Source organism: Myotis yumanensis, unplaced genomic scaffold (genome assembly GCF_028538775.1).
Source record: "Myotis yumanensis isolate MYYU_CA2020_CCGP unplaced genomic scaffold, mMyoYum1.0.hap1 SCAF_1, whole genome shotgun sequence".
Classification (NCBI taxonomy): Eukaryota; Metazoa; Chordata; class Mammalia; order Chiroptera; family Vespertilionidae; genus Myotis; species Myotis yumanensis.
Window position 1 is genome coordinate 65,788,829 of NW_027223752.1, and position 22,334 is coordinate 65,811,162.

The 22,334-nt window shown below is 37.3% G+C and overlaps 1 protein-coding gene across 2 annotated transcripts in view; it reads left to right on the top strand.

Annotated features, from left to right (window-relative positions):
* MYEF2 (myelin expression factor 2) overlaps positions 1-22,334 on the top strand; it is a 38,322-nt gene that overhangs the window by 10,704 nt on the left and 5,284 nt on the right. Inside the window, exons 6-16 of one of the 2 annotated variants that reach the window (XM_070423431.1) lie at positions 2,976-3,167; positions 3,843-3,996; positions 4,523-4,572; positions 4,692-4,755; positions 11,728-11,829; positions 13,759-13,809; positions 14,087-14,155; positions 15,009-15,107; positions 15,407-15,478; positions 17,240-17,448; positions 17,528-17,579. In XM_070423431.1, the coding sequence (XP_070279532.1) occupies positions 2,976-3,167; positions 3,843-3,996; positions 4,523-4,572; positions 4,692-4,755; positions 11,728-11,829; positions 13,759-13,809; positions 14,087-14,155; positions 15,009-15,107; positions 15,407-15,478; positions 17,240-17,448; positions 17,528-17,579 (1,114 nt within the window). The remainder of the gene's footprint in view (positions 1-2,975; positions 3,168-3,842; positions 3,997-4,522; positions 4,573-4,691; positions 4,756-11,727; positions 11,830-13,758; positions 13,810-14,086; positions 14,156-15,008; positions 15,108-15,406; positions 15,479-17,239; positions 17,449-17,527; positions 17,580-22,334) is intronic. The other variant, XM_070423436.1, reaches the window with a different exon arrangement.

Consider the following 22,334-nt stretch of genomic DNA (forward strand, 5'->3'; position numbering starts at 1 on the left):
TAATATTCACCTAATAGGGGTTTTATGAGGATTAAATGAGATACATGGTAAACCTCTGTATTTCTTTATTTTCTTATCTCTAAAATGGGAATAATACTAAAACCTATTGATAGTGTTACAAGGAATCGAAGAGTTGATATATGAATATAGCATTTAATAAATGTTAGCATAGTGCTCAAAATATTGTAACTACATAATAAATATTAGCTGTAATAATAATTACTATTGTCCTTATTCTTGTCCAAGGTGGAGATGTTACTGGTCATTATTATCTTATTTCTGAGTATGAGTTGATAATGCAGTAGTTCCATTCTTCCTAATCAGCAAGGGATACATTCCAAGACAACTGGTGGATATCTGAAACCACGGATAGTACTGAACCCTAAATATACTAAGTTTTTGTGTGTTTTTTTTACCCATACATACCTTTTCACTTAAAGGAAGCTCTGTACAACTTCCCTTTGGCATATTTGAATTGCTAGCATCACTACTCTTGCACTTTGGGACCATGATTAAGTAAAGTAAGGGTCACTTGAACACAAATTCTGTGATATCATGATAGTTGATCTGATAACTGAGGTGCTACTAAGTGACTAAAGGGTGGGTAGTGTGTACAGTGTGGAAGATGTTGGACAAAGGTCTGATTCATGTCCCAGGCTGGATAGTGTGAGACAGCACAAGATTTCATCACACTACTCAGGACAGCACACAATTTAAAACTTACGAATTGTTTATTTCTGAATTTTCCATTTAATATTTTCTGATTGTGTTGACTGTGGGTAACTGAAGCCAAGGAAAGCAGAACTGTGGATAATCAGTGCCTGTTATAGTTAAAATGAAAGGCCATGCTACCAACATATACAGGTATCCCAAACCCCCTTTATTCAAGTTTGCTTCTGAATTCCTCTAATCCTGTTTGAACCTGGGTTAATTTTTTCTCTAACTGGGAAGACAAGTATTCTAGATTTTTAGTGTCTTTAATTTTAATTGGAAACAAAGTTTATTGGATGCTAAAGACCAGGTCCATATAGTTTGTCTTCTTTTAAGTTTTAGCAAATTGTAGATCCTCAATAATATTTCAGAGACCCTAAAATAGAGTTATGTGATCCATGCCGATAAAGCATACTTCCATTTTAAACCTAAGAGGAATTAATGGTATAGTTTGGCCTAAGTAAATGATGAGATGTTCTTTATTCAGTTAACTTTTTGGATTAATATCACTAAAGGCCCCGTTTCTGGGAATAACTGATTTTCCAATGGGTGGTTGGGTCAGTGCTGAGACCTACTAGTGAGAGTCTAAGGCAGTGATGGCGAACCTTTTGAGCTCGGCGTGTCAGCATTTTGAAAAACCCTAACTTAACTCTGGTGCTGTGTCACATATAGAAATCTTTTGATATTTGCAACCATAGTAAAACAAAGATTTATATTTTTGATATTTATTTTATATATTTAAATGCCATTTAACAAAGAAAAATCAACCAAAAAAATGAGTTTGCATGTCACCTCTGACACGCGTGTCGTAGGTTCGCCATCACTGGTAAGGAAAAGTTTATTTCTAGGATTCATTGACAGGTATTAGAATTTCACTTCATACAATTCATTGGGGGTTTGTAACAGTTGTAAACTTACTATTGGCTTTCTTTTAGCAATCGCAGGCAGTAACTAGCATGTTGACATCCAAGGGAAAAGGAGGAATAAAAACTATGTTATATACAATTTGTATTATATAAATTGTATATATGTTTTATATATGTGTATATGTTTATATATGTTATGTATATAAAACACAAATCAAAACCTAGTAATATATTTTATTAATGTTATGATAAGAACAAACAACCTATCTTAATAGTTCATGAAGCATTTATTCTACTGTGTTCTCCTTCATAGGTAACCACAATCTTAAATTTTGTGTTTGTGCAAGATTTTGAAACCTTAGACCTGAAACATTTATTATTTTATAGCATTCTCTAAAAACACTTATTTCTTTACTTCTGTATTTCTTTTTATTCTTCATGGTGAAACAATATATTGGAAGCCAGAATACATTTATTCTTGCATTCACTTTTTCACCTTCTATTCTCCCAGCCTTCCTAGAGAATTTATTACCTAGGGAATGTATTAAAGTCACCAAACTTTCTTTTTATTAGTATTCCCAGACAGGCCAGCAGAGTAGAGTTGATGCTTACGTATATCATAATCATTTGGTATTGCAGATGCAATAGCCTATTAATGTGTTTATGTGCTTTTTGGTTTTTTTATTTTTTGCATTTCATCTAGTGAGATGAGTGAGAAGTATGTTTGAACTTACTTTTCTTTGATTTAAAGGTAGAATATTTCTCTTATAAAGTTAATTAAGTAAAAAAAAAAAACCATTGTTTGCTATCATTCTTCATTGGGACACTTAGCCTTTCTTTATTCCTCCTCCCCCATCTTACATCATAATCATGTTGAGGAGGGAAAGAGGTTGAAAAGTGGATAATTATATTTTGCTTGTTCAGGAGTGAAATTTGCACATTGTCATAATTCCCCTCTACCCCAATATTCCTGGGTTTTATAATATTTTGTTCTGCTATTATAAAAGCTTTGAGTTAGTCTCAGTTTGTCTACATTGGTCATGTAGTGGTAACAATTCACTTTTAGTGAATTTGGGAAAGAAAAGAGTTTGAGTTATGTGTATGTGTGCTATATTTTTACACTAGTACAGGGAAAAATTAAACTAATTTCAAGTTCTTAAGTGACTTTAGTGATTGGAAAGAGGTATTTAATTTACATTCCTGGAGACTGTAATCCTTTATCTGTCCACAGGTTTTTATGGGACTGAATTTTCTGGATGAGAAAAAAAAGCTCACTCTTTAAGAGGGCCAGTAATTTAACCCAGATGGGATAGCTACTGTAGAATTTGAAGTTGTTGTTTTAATTGTGTAGACTTTCTGATGTATCTAGTGGCATTTAACATTCAATGTGTGTTATAGGATCCTGATGGAGAAAATGCTCGTAGGGCATTGCAACGAACAGGAGGATCATTTCCAGGAGGACATGTACCCGATGTGGGATCGGGGTTGATGAATTTACCACCTTCCATTCTGAATAATCCAAACATTCCTCCTGAGGTTATCAGTAATTTGCAGGCTGGTAGACTTGGTTCCACAATTTTTGTTGCTAATGTAAGTTTAAGCTTTAGTCTAAAATTTTGTCATTCAGATATAGTTCTAATTATGAGATTATTTATTTAGATAAATGGGTTATAGCTTTATAGAACATTTTATTTTTAACTAAAGTAAGCCAAACATAATTATTGTAAGCTGAAACCTAATTTAATTATATATATTAATTATATAGAGTGTATATAAAAGCATTTAGAATTTTTTAAAAAGAACTGTGGAATTTATAAACACTTAGCAGTTCTTTTATTTTATGTGACTTTTGTTCATATTGGTAAATGGATTTCCTTAGCTTTAATATTTGATGTCTGTGAATGTGCATGTTGTAGTTGGTTTGTCATTTGTTCTAAGCTTTTGAAAGTCAGTGATCAACAATACTTTCCAAAATATGAATTTCTTTCAGTAAAAATAGGTGTGCAAATTTCAAATGTACAAAACAGGATCGAGTAGGTGAGAGACTGTTTTTGGAATTAAAAAAAATTAAGGATAAGGAACAACATAGATGTAGCTTAACTAATTTTAAACAACTTAAGATCTTTTTATTTGAATATTATTGATATACTGCTTAACAAGAATTATAGTTCTTTATAGTTTTGAGAGTTTAGAAAAGATTTGTTTATTATTTATAAATGGGGAGGGGTTTATTAGGTACATAACTTTATATAATTTTATATTAAGCTTGACTTCAAAGTTGGTTGGAAGAAGCTAAAGGAAGTGTTCAGCATAGCTGGAACTGTAAAGCGGGCAGATATTAAAGAAGACAAAGATGGCAAGAGCAGAGGAATGGGCACAGTCACTTTTGAACAAGCAATTGAAGCAGTTCAAGCAATTTGTATCCTGATTTACACTTTAGGATTATTTAATAAGGTTGAAGAAGCTTAATACCATTTTTTGGGAGTCCTGGAATTTAAGGTTTCCTGGTTTAGAAATATGTGTTAGACTTTAGTCTCCAGTACGTAAAACCTTTTCTATGTCCAAGTACTAAAGTCACTCTTAAAACTTGAATTAGCTATATTGTCCAGGCCTGGTATGAACCTTTTTCTATTTTTTCTTCCTGCCACAATTAATTGTGTATATACATGCTCTTGACAGTTATGCAATCTATTGTAGATTAATACAATTGCTTTAAATGAAGCCTTGTTAATTTTCATTTTTCAATGATTGAATTAAAAGATTACATTTTATATATAAAATCAAACTGTAAAACAAAGAATTGAAGTTTTTGAATATATGGAAGAGTCTAATACAAATGAGTAAAATATTAAAGATAGTCTGACTCAATAGGATTATTAAAAATGCTTGTATTCAAATATAATTTTATAGTTGTCTTAACTGGCTTTCCTTGACTGAACCAACAGCTATGTTCAATGGGCAGTTTTTGTTTGATAGACCTATGCATGTGAAAATGGTGAGTTCCTATATATCACTTCATCTCTCCAAACTTTTCAAATCTTTTATCTGCTGTCCTCTACATTTCAGATCATTTTCATTATATAGTAACCTTATAATCAATTTTTTTACAAATAGGATGACAAGTCTGTCCCTCATGAAGACTATCGTTCACATGACAGTAAAACACCACAATTACCACGTAAGTAAAAGCCATTAAAAACAATACAAACTATTGTTTTTCAATTTCATTATGTGCTAAGCAGAAGAGTTTTGTTTTTTTTTCATTCCAGATTGCCCAAGGTTTGGAATTAGTTTAGAATTATGGAGTTAGTTTGGCATGATTGATTAGGAAGACTGAGAAGATAAATATTTGCCACTTTTTTCTCTTTTTGGTAGCTTTTCCTCATTGTAAAAATACAATATATATACTAAAAAATTTGGTTAGTTTATATACATGAGGGGGGAAAAAAAACCTCTTTGTAATTTTACCACCCACAAGCAACCTCCATTATAACATTTTTTGGTATTTTTTTCCAGTCTTTCCTTCTATGTATATTTTTTACATAGTTGAGAATTACCATGTAATAATTTTGTATTTTTTTGTTCAACATAAAGTATAAGTATTATTCCATGTTGAAAATTCTTTCCAAATACTTTTATCAGATGTATAGTATTCTATTATATGGATGTTCCATAACTATTTCACTGTTTTGTATATTTAGGTGTTCTAACTTTTTTTCCCTAAATACAGTAATTCACGCACTTTTGTCTACAAATATTTGGTATGTTTTTGGTTATTTCCTTAAGATAAATATCCTGAAGTAGATTTACAGGTTCTCAAAGTGTACTCATTGATCAGTATTATCAAAATGTTTTCCAAAGGATTACAAAACCACAGTGTAGTGTACTTAACACATGTGTCTCAATAGAGCATCTGTAAAATGAGGATGATAATAGTACCTACTTCATGGGATTGACATGAGTATTGCATAAGTTAATCCTATATAATAAAGAGGTGATATGCAAATTGACCATCACACCCTCGCACAAGATGGCCGCCCCATGTGGGCACAAGACGGCTGGCCGGGAAGGGCATTTGGGGTGACTGGGCCGGCAGGGGAGGGCATTTGGGGGCAATCAAGCCATCAGGGGAGGGCACTTGGGGGTGGCCAGGCCGGCAGGGGAGGGCGGTTAGGGGTGACCGGGCCAGCAGGGTAGGGCAGTTGGTGGGGACCAGGCCTCAGGGGAGGGCAGTTAGGGGCAACCAGGCTGGCAGGGGAGGGTAGTTGGGGGCAACCAGGCCAGCAGGGGAGGGCATTTGGGGGCAATCGGGCCGTCAGGAGAGCAGTTAGGCGTCTATCAGGCTGGCAGGGGTGTGGTTAGGGGGTGATCAGGCTGGCAGGCAGAAGCTGTTAGGGGCAATCAGGCAGGCAGGCGAGTGGTTGGGAGCCAGCAGTCTTGGATTATGAGAGGGATGTCCCAGACTAGGGGGTGTCCAATCTGGGAAAAAAGTCCCAGATTGGACACCCCCCAGTGCATGAATTTCCTGCACCGGGCCTCTAGTATATATATAAAGCACTTAACACAGTTGTCAGATAATATCAGCATTCAATAAATACTACCTCTTGAACTGTCTTACTGTACCTTCTTTGGTTATTATTAAAATTTTTAATGAAATATTTTAAATATGCAAACAAACTTAAAATTACTCAATGTACTAGTTCTGTCATAGATCATATTTGTTTTAGATGATTTTTTAAAAATAAAATTTTATAGATAAAGTTGAGATTTCTCTACTCCCCTGCTCACCTCCCACCAGATAAATAACTTAAGGAAACAACTTATTATGAATAGTGTTTATCTTTTAGGTTTTAATAATTTGACTACATGTTTATACATCCATAAATTTTATATGGATTTATTTTGCTGGATTTAAAATTTGGTGTGTGTGACATCGTATCCTATATATTTTTCTGCAACTTGCTGTTTTTAGTTTAACATCATTTCTTTGATATTTAGTTACATGTATGTAGCTCTGGTTCATTCATTTTAACTGCTAATATCACATTTTATATATTTTTCTGTTTTTTAGTTATTCTAATTTTTATTATTAGAAATAATACTAAGTTGGGAAGTGTGTGTTCTTTTTCTAATAGAATGATTGCTCAATGTTTGCTAGAAATTACGAGTAAAACAGTCTGGTCTTGGCATATTGTTTTGGGGAAGATTTTTAACAACTGACTGTTCATATTTTCTATTGCTTCTTGAGCCACTTTTGGTTATTTCTATATTTTTAAGAATTATACCATTTTTATCCATTTAAAGATTTATTGGCATAAAATTGTCTCTTTCAAAATGTTGCCATATCTATAGTTCTATCTTTTAAGTTTCAAAAGATTGCAATTTCTCTCTCTCTTTTTTTTTTTTTTTGGTCAGAGATTTGTCACTTTCATTAGTGCTTTCAAAGAGGCATTGTGTTCTGTATCTTAATTTCTGCTTTAAGCTTTAGTATTTTCTTCTATTTCTTTGGGTTTAGTCACTTATTTTTGTCCTAACTCCTTAAGTTGAATATTTCACTAATTTGCATCTTCTATTTTCTAGTATAAGTAGTTATGACTATAAATTTAGCCACTATACACAAGTTTTTTTCTGGAGTATTTTTATTGTGATTTAATTTTTATTAAATTACCATTAGGATTTCTTCTTGTTTTCTAACTTAACTGTGACCAGAGTAGATGGTCTATATCATTGTGATTCTTTAGAATTAATTTGGACTTTGCATTTTGGCCTAATATATGGCACATTTTAATAAATTTTCCAGGTATGCTTGGTGTATGTAGTATTTTGTATATGTCCAGTAAATCAAGTTTTTAAGTCATTTAAATGGTCTTATATCTCTCCTAATAATTTTTTTTTTTTGCTTGTGCTGTCAATTACTGAGAGAGAGAGAGAGAGAGAGAGAGAGAGAGATAGTAAAATCTCCCACCAGAGTGGTGATTTGCCTATTTTTTTGTTTTTACTTAAAATATTTTAAAGCTAACTTAGTAAGTGCTTCCAAGTTTAGAAAATATATTTTTTCCCAATGAATCAAACTTTTTTCATTATAGAGTGATTTTATTACTTAGTAACTACTCATTAGTCTTTTGTCTAATATTAATATAGATAGAACAGCTTTGTTTTGTTTATTCACATTTATTGATTGATTTGGATTAATTCCCATTATCTTTTTTCTACTGTCTTGCTTTTTCTCTTTTATTGGTTATCTTAGAAATTTTAATATAGCTTTATAAAGTCTCAAGTTAATGTACTTATCTTTTACTCAATAGTAGAGTGACCTTTGAATGCATTCATTCTAATTATTTTTCTATTGAATTATATGCTATTATTGCTCAGTGTTTTATTTCTATGTTGCTTTTTTAAAATTACACAAGTCAGATATTATTATTACAGTGGGGCCTTGACTTACGAGTTTAATTCGTTCCATGACGGAGCTCGTAACTCACATTACTCGTATGTCAAATCTTAAAGTGAACGAGTGAGACACGTGATGCTGGGCTGATGTTGTGGCGTTCACTGTGACGTTCGCTGCGCCAACTAGTGGTGGGGTATCTGAAGCTGGCTCATAACCCGAATTTTAGCTCGAAACTCAAAGCAAAAAATCGGCCGAGAGATGGCTCGTATCTTGAAAAACTCGTTAGTCGGGACACTTGTAAGTCAAGTCCCCACTGTACTTAACATTTTTTTAAAAATATATTTTATTGATTTTTTACAGAGTGGAAGGAGAGAGATAGAGAGTTAGAAACATCGATGAGAGAGAAACATCGATCAGCTGCCTCCTGCACATCTCCTACTGGGGATGTGCCCGCAACCCAGGTACATGCCCTTGACCGGAATCGAACCTGGGACCTTTCAGTCCGCAGGCTGACGCTCTATCCACCGAGCCAAACCGGTTCCGGCAACATTTTTTTGTCTCATTATTTCTCTAGACCCTGGCACTAATTTTTCCTCCTAAAGCATATATTTTAAAAGCTCGCTCAGGGAGCTTTTTTATTTTTATTTTTTTATTAGTAAATTCTCTAAATTTTGTCTGCAAAGATAGTTTTACTGGTTATATAGTTTAAGATTGATAGTTATTTTCTCTTAGCACTTTGAAAATATTCCAGTCATCTGGCTTCTATTGTTGCTATTAAGTCAGCTATCTGTTGAATTGTCCTTTCTTTATAGGTAAGCTGTGTTCTTCATATAGCTGATTTTAAAGGTCTTTGTCTTTGGTATGCACTTTCACTATAGTGTGAGTGGTGTGGATTACTATTTATTGAGCTTTCATAAAATGGATACTCTTTTTAAAGGATAAGGTAGAAAATTCTCAGCACATGTATCTTTGAATATTGCCCCTTCTTTTATAGGGCAATTCTTTCCATCTCCACCAAGTTTACCTTCTCTTTCAGGGTGTTATCTTTCAAGATCTTGGCTTTATGCAGAATCTCCCAATTTACCTTTCAACTATTAATACTCATTTATTTATATAAAAAGTAAATCCTCTATTATAGTGGTTCTCAACCTTCCTAATGCCGCGACCCTTTAATACAGTTCCTCATGTTGTGGTGACCCCCAATTTCATTGTTACAAATTGAACATAATTAAAGCATAGTGATTAATCACAAAAACAATACGTAATTATATATGTGTTTTCCGATGGTCTTAGGCGACCCCTGTGAAAATTTCCTCATCTATGGATAGTAGATGTGAAAACACTTAAGTACCATCTATATATATATATAGAAGGCTAATATGCAGAGTGTCCCCTCTGGAGTTCGACCGGGAGACCGGGAGTTCGATCGCTTGCTATGATGTGTGCTGACCACCAGGTGGCGGTGTGAAATGAAGGGAGGCCCCAGGCAGCAGCCGGCAGCCAGGGAAGGGAGGCCCCGGCCGGCAGCTGGAAAGCCCCGATCGGCCCTGATGGCCAGCTAGGCCTACGTACCCTACCCGTGTATGAATTTCATGCACCAGGCCTCTATTGTAAATATAAATATGTATTTATGTCAAAGATAAAAGTAGGTAATATAACATTTTCTTTATTCAATATTTTCATGGTAATTGACTTTTCAGTTTTATTTGAGCCATTTTAAAAGGAATTCTTAGATCTTAAGTGGTTCTAAAAATTTGATAAAGTCATTTTCAGATATGTATACCACATATAAGGTGATATAATATTCAAAATCCTGTTGGTATCTTATTAGTCCTTTTCCATATGCCTTTAATTGGGATATAAGATACACTGCTTCATAAAACATCTCTCATTATTTATAAACTAGAGGCTGGCGTGGTGGACGAAATTCGTGAACTGGGGGGTGTTCTCTCAGCCTGGCCCACGCCCTCTCGCAGTTTCGGAGCCCCGAAATCAATTGCCCCACAGAGGGAGGCCCCGCCCACCCGCCATAGCTGCTGGCCAGGTAGCCTGGGCCTCCCTCTGCGGGGTGATTATAGGGCAATAGCGGGACCCCCCGACCAATCACTTCCTACCGCCTTGGCTGGCCTGGTGCCAGTGCATGTCATAGCATGGTCGTCTGGACAGTCGTTCTGTTTGGCCATTCGGTCGATTTGCATATTATGCTTTTATTATTATAGATGGTACTAGATGCCCGGTGCACAAAAATTTATTCACTTGGGGTGGTCCCTCAGCCCGTCCTGTGCCCTCTCGCAGTCTGGGACCCCTCTGGGGATGTCCACCTGCTGGCTTAGGCCCGCTCCCTGGGGGATCGGGCCTAAGCTGGTAGTCAGACATCCCTCTGGCAGCCCGGGAGCCCTCAGGGGATGTCCACTTGCCAGCGGGGAGCAGGCCTAAGCTGCAGTTGGACTTCCTTAGCGTTGCTGAGGAGGCGGGAGAGGCTCCCGCCACCACCGCTGTGCTGGCAGCCGTCAGCCTGGCTTGTGGCTGAGCAGAGCTCCCCCTGTGGGAGCGCACTTACCACCAGAGGGCAGCTCCTGCATTGAGCGTCTGACCCCTGGTGGTCAGTGTGTGTCATAGTGACCAGTCATTCCCAGCCGTTTTGCTGTTAGGGTCAATTTGCATATTACTCTTTTATTATATAGGATAGAGGCCTGGTGCACAGGTGGGGGCCGGCTGGTTTGCCCTGAAGGGTGTGCCAGATCAGGATGGGGGTCCTGCTGGGGTGCCTGGCCAACCTGGGTGAGGGTTGCGATCCACAGGTTGAGAACCGCTGCTCTATTACATTTATACCTTTTTTTAAAAAATATATTTTATTGATTTTTTACAGAGAGGAAGGGAGAGGGATAGAGAGTTAGAAACATCAATGAGAGAGAAACATCGATCAACTGTCTCTCGCACACCCCCTACTGGGTATGTGCCTGCAACCAAGGTACATGCCCTTGACCGGAATCGAACCTGGGACCTTTCAGTCCGCAGGCCGACGCTCTATCCACTGAGCCAAACTAGTTAGGGCTACATTTATACTTTATATTGTTTTGTGAGGGCCGTTTTCAGGCTGGCCACAGCCCCTTCAGGGTGGGGGGGTCCCGCTGGGGTGCCTGGCCAGCCTGGGTGAGGGGCTGAGGGCCATTTTCAGGCTGGTCACGCCCCCGGTGACCCAAGCCCCAGCCTCTCCTTTTTTTCTTTTTTTCTGGGATTTATTTATCTTTATAATTGAAACTTTGTAGCCTTGAGCGGAGACCAGGTCGGCTGGAATCCTGGGTTGCCCCTGGTAATCTAGGCTCCCAGTCCCTCCTTGAGCAGAGGCCACCGCCGGCTAAAGCAGGTATCTGGGATTTATTTATCTTCTGTAATTGAAACTTAGTAGCCTTGAGTGGAGCCCAGTGCTGGCCAGGGCAGGCGGGAAGCTTGGCTTCCTCCATCACCTGGGGCAACCCAACCCTCCTGCTTGCTCCAGCTCTGTGGCTATTGCCATCTTTGTGATGGAGTGACGGAGTGATGGTTAATTTGCATATTACTCTTTTATTAGATAGGATTATAGTGAGGGTTCACTGTTCTGCATTGCAGTGACAACAAGAACCAGTGGTCTTATTTACAAATTTGTGAAGTTTTAGGGATACTACATTTAAATTTACAGGCTTATAGCTCTTGAAAAAATTGTAGTGCCAGTTAGATAATCATAGCTGGATTGGTAATATTATTATATTTGTGTTTCAGGTGGTCTTGGAGGCATTGGAATGGGACTTGGTCCAGGTGGACAGCCTATTAGTGCCAGCCAGTTGAACATAGGTGGTGTAATGGGAAATTTAGGTCCAACTGGTAAGTACTCTAACTTTATTTCTTTTTAAATTACACATTTGCTAGGTCATAAAACTCACATTTACTAGTTTGTAATAATGTTTAAAGACTGCATTTATAGTTGATATTTAGGATGTCACTTCAGTTTAAAAAAGGATGAAACTTTGGGGAGCAGAGAACATGAAAGAGGATGGGCAAATGTCAGGAGGTTTTCTCTGAGCCCAGGTGTACTGTAGCTGGTCTTTTAGCACTGTGGAAGGCAGAAGGTGAATATTCAACATAGAGCCTTGCATATCATAGATATACATTATATGTGGAATGGCTGAAAGTCTACTATATAATAAGCAATTTAAATTTGCATATTCAGTTGGGTAGGTAGCTTTTTACATAGCATTCGGCTCTTCACCTGAACTAACTTACAGTTTATTTTTGAAAATTGGTTTTTAAACTTTTTGGTTTTAGAACTCTTTTATACTCTTAAAATTTGTTGAGGGCTCCAGAGTACTTTTAGTTATATGGTTATATTAATATTTACTATGTTGGAAATTAAAACATTTATAAATTCATTTAAAAATAATAAATCCATTATGTTATCATAAATATACTTTTTAAAAATATATATATTTTATTGATTTTTTTACAGAGAGGAAGGGAGAGGGAGAGAGAGTTAGAAACATCGATCAGCTGCCTCCTGCACACTCCCCACTGGGGATGTCCCACAACCAAGGTACATGCCCTTGACTGGAATTGAACCTGGGACCCTTGAGTCTGCAGGCCGACGCTCTATCTGCTGAGCCAAACCGGTTAGGGCATAAATATACTTTTTAAAAAAGATTTTTAAAGTTGATTTTTAGAGAGAGAGGAAGGGAGAGGGAGAGAGGAAGAGAACCATTGATGCAAGAGGGAAACATTGATCAACTGCTTCCTCCATGCCCCTTACTTGGGATTGAACCCACAACCTGGGCATGTGCCCTGACTAGGAGTTGAACCAGTAACCCCTTGGTGCATGGAACAACACCCAACCAACTAAGCCACACTGGCCAGGGCCATAAATATACATTTTAGGAAAATAAATTATATTTTCCAACACAAAAGAATTAGAAGAGTGGCATTGTTTTACCTTTTTGTACATCTCTTTAATGTTGGGCTTAATGCAAGACAATGATGCTATTTGTATTTTCCGCATTTAGTTTGTTACACTATCATATATCATGTAGTTTTTGGAAAATTCCACATTATACTCATGAGAGAATGAGAGTATAACAGTCAAATAGTTATCTTAGTATGAGTGAAATAGTTTTGACCTATTGGGCCCTCCATGGTCTCCAGACCATACTTTGAGAACTGCTTTTTTAATTGATAGACTAATAAGTGTGATCAGATTCCTTTTTTTTTTTTTGAGATGCTATAGCTACACTTTAAATTGTGGGAATAGTTATGCTAATCATTTTGATCCAAACAGATTGAGATTTTCTTCCTTACTGTTAGATCTTCCAACGTCTTAAACACATACTATTTTTATTCTTTAATTTCTTATTGCTCCCTTAGCTATCATGTGTAGAGGATTCTGACCTGATGTCTAAATCTGCTATAGTGATACTTCTTTGTTTGTCTGGGGGGGGGAATCAGTGATAGTGATATCTTTTGTCTGCTCTGCAAAAATAAAAAATAAAAATCTAGTTAGTCCTAGATATTTTCTAAGTGAACATGCATGTGACCAGTGAATTTTGTTTTCTTTTCTAATAAATATTCAAAGAAGCCTTTTTGAAGACTCATGACTAGACATCTGCTGTGGCATAGCACTTTAAACCATCCCACCTATGTCCTGCTGCTTCTCTTAGTGTTCCATTGTGACTAAACCAGTGGTATCTATTTTATTTTATTACATTATGTCATTCTTTAGTCATAAAGATAAGATTACTGAAGTACATACTGTGTATTTTATTTGAGGTATGGGAATGGATGGTCCAGGTTTTGGAGGAATGAATAGAATTGGAGGAGGTATGTATAAGTACCTGTTTTTTGTATGTACCCATCACCATTTTTAGTAAATAAGGAACTGTATTGAGAATTCCAAGGGAAAAAAGTCATGGTTTATTGTTGGCTCACTTTCTAAAAATAGCAGAAAATTGAGCCTGGTACATACTTAAGGGATATAGAAGGTGATGTGCACAAGGTAGAGTAGATGAAGAGCTTACTGGTGAGACTTAACTTTACAAATGCATCTTTTAGCTAGACAACTGATAGCCACATCTCAAAATTAATCTTTATTCCATAGGAATTGGGTTTGGTGGTCTGGAAGCAATGAATAGCATGGGAGGATTTGGAGGAGTTGGCCGGATGGGAGGTAGGTAAATGTATGTAGTGGGTTGTATATGCTACATTTTATTTAACTTAATATTTAAAAACTAGAGTTCCAGTGCATGAAATTCGTGCACTGCTGGGGTGTCTCTCAGCCTGGCCTGCACCCTCTTGCAATCCAGGACCCCTTGGGGGATGTCTGACTGCTGGTTTAGGCCCCCAAAGGGTTCCAGATTGCGAGATAGATGTCCGACTGCCAGTTTAGGCTCGATCCCCGCAGGCCAGCGGGGATTGGGCGTAAACCGGCCGTCGGACATCCTCTAAGGGATGTAGCAGTGCGCCAAGCAGCAGGTGGCCAGGGAGGAGCCAGAACCAGGGCCATATGCTGTGCTGCTCGCACTCATCCCAACTTGCTGCACCTGCTGCTGCTGCTTGGTAGTGCTACTGCGGAGTCAGGAGAGGCTCCCACCACTGCAGGTGCGCTCACCAGCTGTGAGCCCAGCTTCTGGCTGAGTGGCACTCCCCCTTGGGAGTGCATTGACCACCAGGGGGCAGCTCCTGCGTGGAGCATCTGTGGTCAGTGTGCATCATTGCAACTGGTCGACTAGTCATTCCAGTCATTCCAGTCGTTCTCTCCTAACAGTCGCTTAGGCTTTTATATATATAGATGTGCCCCCCATACTTAGGGGTGGGTACTATAGATGTCTTCAGAGGGCATTTGTGGGCACTTGGTAATAGGGACAGGCACAGTGAAATGAGATATATGTAGCATGTGAGGTAAGTTGGGTACATCACAGACCTTTTTTGTATTTGTCACTTTTGCTGTCACTTTAGTTTCAATGAATTACTGTTTATTGATATACTTGAAAAGGGGTTAATTTGTTGCATGATTTTTTCAGAGCTATACCGTGGTGCAATGACTAGTAGCGTGGAGAGAGATTTTGGACGTGGTGATATTGGAATAAATCGAGGCTTTGGAGATTCCTTTGGTAGACTTGGTAGGCTGGCTGCATACTTCTTTTCTTTACGCAGGTTATATTTTTTTAAAGTATGTTTCTCCTTTTCGTGTGAAAAATTGGAAATTTATAATATTTCACACAATTTATTACTAGAAGAAAAACACTTTATGGATTTTAATGTACTAGCTCTCTTTTTCACTGTCTTACACATTTGAACCCTATTTCTAGAAGACTGTACTTTTCAGTTACTGTACATCTTCTGAGAGCATAGTACCTTGGGACTTTTGAAGTATGATTATTTAAATTAATTAGTGTGTTATCTTTCCATCCTTGTTTAGGCAGTGCAATGATTGGAGGGTTTGCAGGAAGAATAGGAGCTTCTAACATGGGTCCAGTAGGATCTGGAATAAGTAGGTTTAAATTTTACTAGAATTTATTCAGTAATATTTGTATGCTTGCAAATGACTGCAAGAGTAGTTATTGTAGTATAGTAATACTTTGTTCTTATATGTTAATGTCTTATTATAATTTAGAGAAACTTTGATACTTACTGAGCTTTTCTGTTTGATCACTGAAATTTCTAAATAACTTCGAATTTTACTTCTTTGATATTTCTAAACTAACACCAAAGTATGTGTTAACCATAAGACAACCCAAGAATCTCCTTTCCAACTAAGAAATCTGGGGATTTCTCTAACCATGTGTCAAAAACAACTTTTACCTTTGCACCAACTTAGTTCCCTTGCTTATTCTCTACAATTGCTATTGGTTTCTAGTTTATTTCACCTGCGAATACCTTCTTTGTCTTTTGGAAAACACAGGTGAATTTCCCCACATATAACTCTTCTAGAGAGAGACCTGAAGTTGAGGGATAAGGTTGAAAGAGATGCATATTTCCTCTCCTCTTAAACCTTTCCTGTGGTAGAATCAAGAGTAGTTGAAACACTGGGGAGTGCTGAATCTCTTCCATCTGTTTCCACTACAACATTTTATGCCTTAAGGCTTAACACATAGCTTAGTTTTTGACTTCTGTTGCTTATTGAATCGTGTCTCTATGAGCTCTCCGTACCTTATTGACTTCCTTTAATTGTTTGAAAAATCACCAATAGGAAACATAGTATATTTGAACTGTTCTAAGTGAGTTCATAAATCCTGTCAGCAGAAGATACCTATTTCCATTGTCCTTTGCTTCTCATTTTATTCCTTCTTTTCATCATCTTTTCAGCCCTGGCCATTTTCCTATTAATGCTAACTTCCCTACCTTCTGGTTTTCACCTCAGTGTTTATACTTTTCCGCTAATTTTATATTTGTTATCCACCAAAAGACAGTTTGAGGGTGATGTTAATTTTTAGAATTTCTATGTATGCGGATTTTAGGTATGAGAAAAAAGGATAAGTTTTGAGAATGAGTAGGACTAGGATATTTAAAGAGGACTCAACACCTAGAATGAAGTACATATGTGCTCTGAGCTAAATTCTCAAGTTCTGGCTAAAAGGGTATGATTTCATTTTTTTGTTGCTACCTCCTCAAGTTTTGTATAACATTGGATTAAAAGTTATATGTTTCCATGGTTATTGAAAATTGAGTTGATACAGAAAGAAATTGTATGTGAAACTGAGGTGAAAGGGAAGCTAGGGAAATAATATTATGTAGGAGAGTATGATGAGAGCAACAGTTGGTGTGTTGGAGTTGAATGATCTGAATTTGCCCCATTTATTTTTGTTCTAGCAATTTTTAAGCTTGGTGCATTATTAGAAAATAAAAATTAGGATAAATACTATAACATTAATGGATAAAGTAATTGGTAGAAAAACTATATAACATTTGATGAACTTTATGATCAGAGTATTCAGTAACTTATAGAAGTATATGTATATAATGTATTATGTACTGGCTAAAATTAACAAATTCAATTAGCCATTAACATTCAACTAACCAAATGTATACCAAATTAAATTCTGTTCCTTGGAATATTGTTAAATTGTGTGTATGAAATAATTTTTATGCTTACATATTATCTAATTACATAAACAAATTAATTTTTCTCTTCCTTTCTTTCTCAAAAATGATTCTTTCCCTCTTCTTCTCTTTCTTCCTCTTCCTTCTCCTTCTGATTTGAAAATAAAAACACCAAACTTCCAAATCCTCTCATCCCTTCCTGAAAATCCAGGTGGTGGAATGGGTGGCATGAACAGTGTGACTGGAGGAATGGGGATGGGACTGGATCGGATGAGCTCCAGCTTTGATAGAATGGGACCAGGTATAGGAGCAATACTGGAAAGAAGCATCGATATGGATCGAGGATTCCTATCAGGTCCCATGGGAAGCGGAATGAGAGACAGAATAGGCTCCAAAGGCAACCAGATATTTGTCAGAAATGTAAGCAACTAAATATAAAGGATACTTAAAATTATTTTGTGCCTTGTATATCTGTTACTAATACCTTTTTTCATTCTAGCTGCCTTTTGACTTGACTTGGCAGAAACTAAAAGAAAAATTCAGTCAGTGTGGTAAGTATGCCAATGACTGCAGTATGTTGATAGTGATTATGGAGGAAAAAGTGATTTTAAACTTTTAAAGACTGTGTTTAGACCTTTACTTGTCCAGATACTTACTCCTGGGTAATCTAATTTCACTTCAAATAAATAAATTATTTTGCTTTACTCTGACTTAGAGTACAAATTACTACTAAATAACATGATTTAGAGTAGAGCTTGTCATTGTCTCCTGTGGATAAAGAAAATGCTTAGTTTAATACCTGATTATTAAAAGGTTGCTATATCATGATTGTTCACATTTAAAAAGATTTTTTATTGGGGAAATACTAATGAATGGTGTATTTGTTTTCTTTTTCTTTTTTTAAAAAATATATTTTATTGATTTTTTACAGAGAGGAAGGGAGAGAGACAGAGAGCTAGAAACATCGATGAGAGAGAAACATCGATCAGCTGCCTCCTGCACACCCCCCACTAGGGATGTGCCCGCAACCCAGGTACATGCCCTTGACCGGAATCGAACCCGGGACCCCTGAGTCCACAGGCCGACGCTCTATCCACTGAGCCAAACCGGTTTCGGCTGTTTTCTTATTTATAGTATGTCACAGTACAATGTCAGCATGACCCAATGAAATCCTGTGACATTTAAATGATACGGAGTTAATAGATGACCCATTCTATAAAACTTATTGCCTACTTAGCTAATAACACAGAAGCCACTGTCTGGATCTCCTAGACCAGTGATGGTGAACCTATGACACGCGTGTCAGAGGTGACACGCGGATTCATTTTTTTGGTTGATTTTTCTTTGTTAAGTGGCATTTAAATATATAAAATAAATATCAAAAATATAAATCTTTGTTTTACTATGGTTGCAAATATCAAAAAATTTCTATATGTGACACGGCACCAGAGTTAAGTTAGGATTTTTCAAAATGCTGACATGCCCAGCTCAAAAGGTTCGCCAACACTGTCCTAGACATAGGTATATTCTGGTGGCCTTTCTAATTCTTTTATAAACTGATCTTGGATATAATGATACTACCTATGCAACTTAATATGTTCATTAGGACAGTAGATTACATGGTTTAGTACTTTTAAAAGAGGGCCTTTTGTGTGTGTGTGTGAGTAGAACAAAGTAACAGATTTTCTTGCTAGTATTTTTCTGTTATTGGGTGGTGTCCTAGAGACTGTAATCACAATAGTAAGCTATACAGTTGGCATATAATGATGAAAAGGGGCTAAACATGGTACATTCAGCCTTTGAGAGTTAATGAAAAGTTAATAGAGTATTTGGAATATATAATTTTTTGAGATCTTAAAGGGGATGAGTTTAATGTTCTCCCACGAAAGTAGCCTGTGTAGCCACTTACCACAAAGTGATAGAACACTTATGAACAAACTGCTCATTGTGGAATCTATTACTAGGGATCCAGTGCACGAATTTGTGCACCTTGAAAGAAACTGTGGGGCCGTGAGGCTGCGGTGGGCACAGGGGCAGGTCTCGGCCCATCCTCCACACCCCCGCCTGGTGTGTGGAGCGATTGGGGCCAGCGCCAGCAGTGAGTGCAAGCGGTGGCTGTTGCCCCAATCACCCCTCAGAAGCAGGGGGAAGTGGAGAAGCCCTCAGGGGCGATTGGGGATGGCAACCGCGGCTAGCACCTGCTAACGGCGCTGAGCGATTGGGACCAGCACCAGCAGTGGGTGCGAGGAGCTGCTCCGGCACTGGCGCTGGTAGCAGGTGTGAGAGGCGATTGCCGCCCCGATTGCTGCTCAGGAGTCGGGTAGGTGGAGAAGCCCTGAGGGGCGATCGGGGCCAGCAGCCGCCACTTGCACCCACTGACGGCACCGAGCGATCAGGGCTGGTGCCGGCAGCGGGTGCAAATAGCAGCTTTGCTGCCAGCAGTGGGTGCGAGCAGGGCTGGTGCTGGCAGCAGGTGCAATCGCCAGGGAGGACCATGGCACTCGGGAGCAAAGAATTTTCAGTAACCACCAGAGGCTCGCCCCGATGACAGCAACTGGCGCCCTGCCTTGGTCTGGCGCCCCCACTCACCTGCTCCACCATCCCGCTACGGCCCATGCCTACCATGTTCCATGCTCTGCCCCTTGGTGGTCAGCGCATGTCATAGCGACCAGTTGTTTGGTGGTTCTGTGTTTGGTCTATTTGCATATTAGCCTTTTGTTATTGTAAGATGTTCTCAGAGTACTTTATACCTAACTCTACTGTGATCATCTGTTCATATCTTCTCTTCCCTCCTAGGCAGAGGCTTTTGAAGGCTAGAACTCTCTTTTTTTCCCTGGTACCTTTCATTGCCTCAATACATATAGTAAGAGTTTATTAAATGTTTTTAAGTTAGTTAAATATTCTGAGCAAATCTTTGTCTATTTAGTTACTCATTTATCAAATCTACTAATACTATATTTTTGGCAGTTTGTTGTAATTAGTATTTGAAAAGGCAAACAAAATAATGAATTATGTTCACCTTCAAAGAACATTCAGTTCTAGTTCATTTAAGATGTACTTTAGGCTTCCTTTCTGATCATCTTTTAAAAATATTTAAAGAAGAGAAACTAAACTTTTTTTTTAATAAAGAAAAGTTGTTGGAAATGAGTCAACTAGTAAATAGTCCCTACTAACAGAAGGCAGACTTATGAAGTTGTTTTGAGGTGCTGGTAGTCTTTGCAGGAGTAAGAAGACCTATCAGAATGAGTAAGCAACATCTGGCCATGAGTCTTATAGATTATAGAGGAATGAACATGCTAGGGCCTTAACTGAAGTATATCAAATGAGGAGCAATGACAGTAGGTATAGATAATCTCTGTTGTAATTTGAGTGAGAAAAAACAATCTCCAAGTGAGATATGACATTATTTAAAGAAATAGAAATGAGCCCTAGCTGGTTTGGCTCAGTGGATAGAGCGCAGGCCTGGGGACTGAAGGGTTCCGGGTTCAATTCCAGTTAAGGGCATATGCCCAGGTTGCAGGCTCAATCCTCAGTACGGGGTGTGCAGGAGGCAGCCTATCAGTGATTCTCTCCCATCATTGATGTTTCTGTCCCTCTCCCTACCTCTCTGAAATCAATAAAAAATATTTTTTTAAAAAGTAAAAATTAAACAAGATAAAGAACAAAATGGAGCAAACAAATAACAATCAAAATGTGACCAATATTGAGTTGACTGTTCTTTATCCTATTTAGGCAGATTTCCTTTGATGTCAGGTATGAGCAAAGCTTAAAGCAAACAAAGTTTTTTTTGGTGGGCTTCTACCTGAAGTGGTATTGTTTTGACCAAAAGACATCAGCAATTAAAACATATTTTCTGAAAGGAAAAATTAGTACCCAAATCTACATTTATAAAATTTGTACAGCATTTTTGGCAATAAAAAAACCAGTTAAATTATTATTCTTTACTTTGTTATTTTAGCTCTATTCTTCTGTCCCTTTTCATTAGTCTATAGTTATATCATGAGAGCAATGGTTTTTATTTTTCTTCTCAATTCTAATTGTAAAACCTGACTTTTAGATTTATATTAAGATAATACCATACTTAAATAATTTCCTACCATCTTTCTGTTTTTAATCTTGAATTGCATTGATGGGAACAAAATTAAGTTTTATAGTAATACAGAATTAAGTGTCCCATCTATCAACAACTGTGGAAATTACCTGGCTTATATGAACTGAACCATCCATTTTCCTGCTACATCACTTTGTTTTTAAATCTTAAGAGCTTTTCTTTTTTACTTTGGGAAGTTTCTTTGTAACCTGCTTCAAGCCAGCAATAGACTGTTGCAGTAAAAGGCAGGTATGTTTTTTTCCCCCTACTGTGCCCAAGGCACATAAGTATATTCTCCTGGTTGCTTCCTAGTAAGCATCTAGTGGTACTCCATGTATCTCCCCCAGACATTATCTGCCAGTAAATGGCACACTAGCAGGCCCTCTGCTTATTACATTTCTATAGTGGTTAATTGTCCTTGATGGAGCAATTACAAAGGCTAAGAAATGTTGTACTTTGGGTTATATTACCCTCAATACAACGTTTCTTCAGCCTTTATATTTCAGGAAAAAAGGTGTTCACATATTCCCAAATATATAAAAAAAAGTAATAACTGAGTATAGTAAAATAGGTCTCTTTTATCCTGCCTTATATAATTCCTCAGTGACATTTTAAATAAATTAACTGACCCATTCAGAGTTGGACTCCATTATTAGTTCAGGTTGTGCTAATGAAGTCAAATGGGCATAGTCTTAAATTTGCTCTGTTTTTGTCTATACCCTTTTAACTGTACTCTGGCCTTCTGGCTTAGTTTGATGCAGGGCCATAGCATTTTAGAACTGCAGTGCCCATTCTTAGTTAATACTGTTATAAACTATGTAAACAAATATAGCTTTTTCCCCACAGATTTCTATTATGTAGTTTTCTACCTGAGTATGCTTATTAATTGCATAGGAAATGGGGACTTGATAGATTTTATTTACTAAAAGCACATGCTTCAAGCATGAATTGTGGACTTTGACTCTAGAAGAACTCAACAGTAAAAATAATATATGAGGAACATTTATTGGGATATAGGCATTTGTAAAGAAACACTAAAAACTTTGAGGTTTTTTGGATATCTTATGTCATAATTCTTTTTTTTAAAAAAATATTTTTTATTGATTTTTTTTTACAGAGAGGAAGGGAGAGGAATAGAGAGTTAGAAACATCGATGAGAGAGAAACATCATCAGCTGCCTCCTGCACACTCCCCACTGGGGATGTGCCTGCAACCA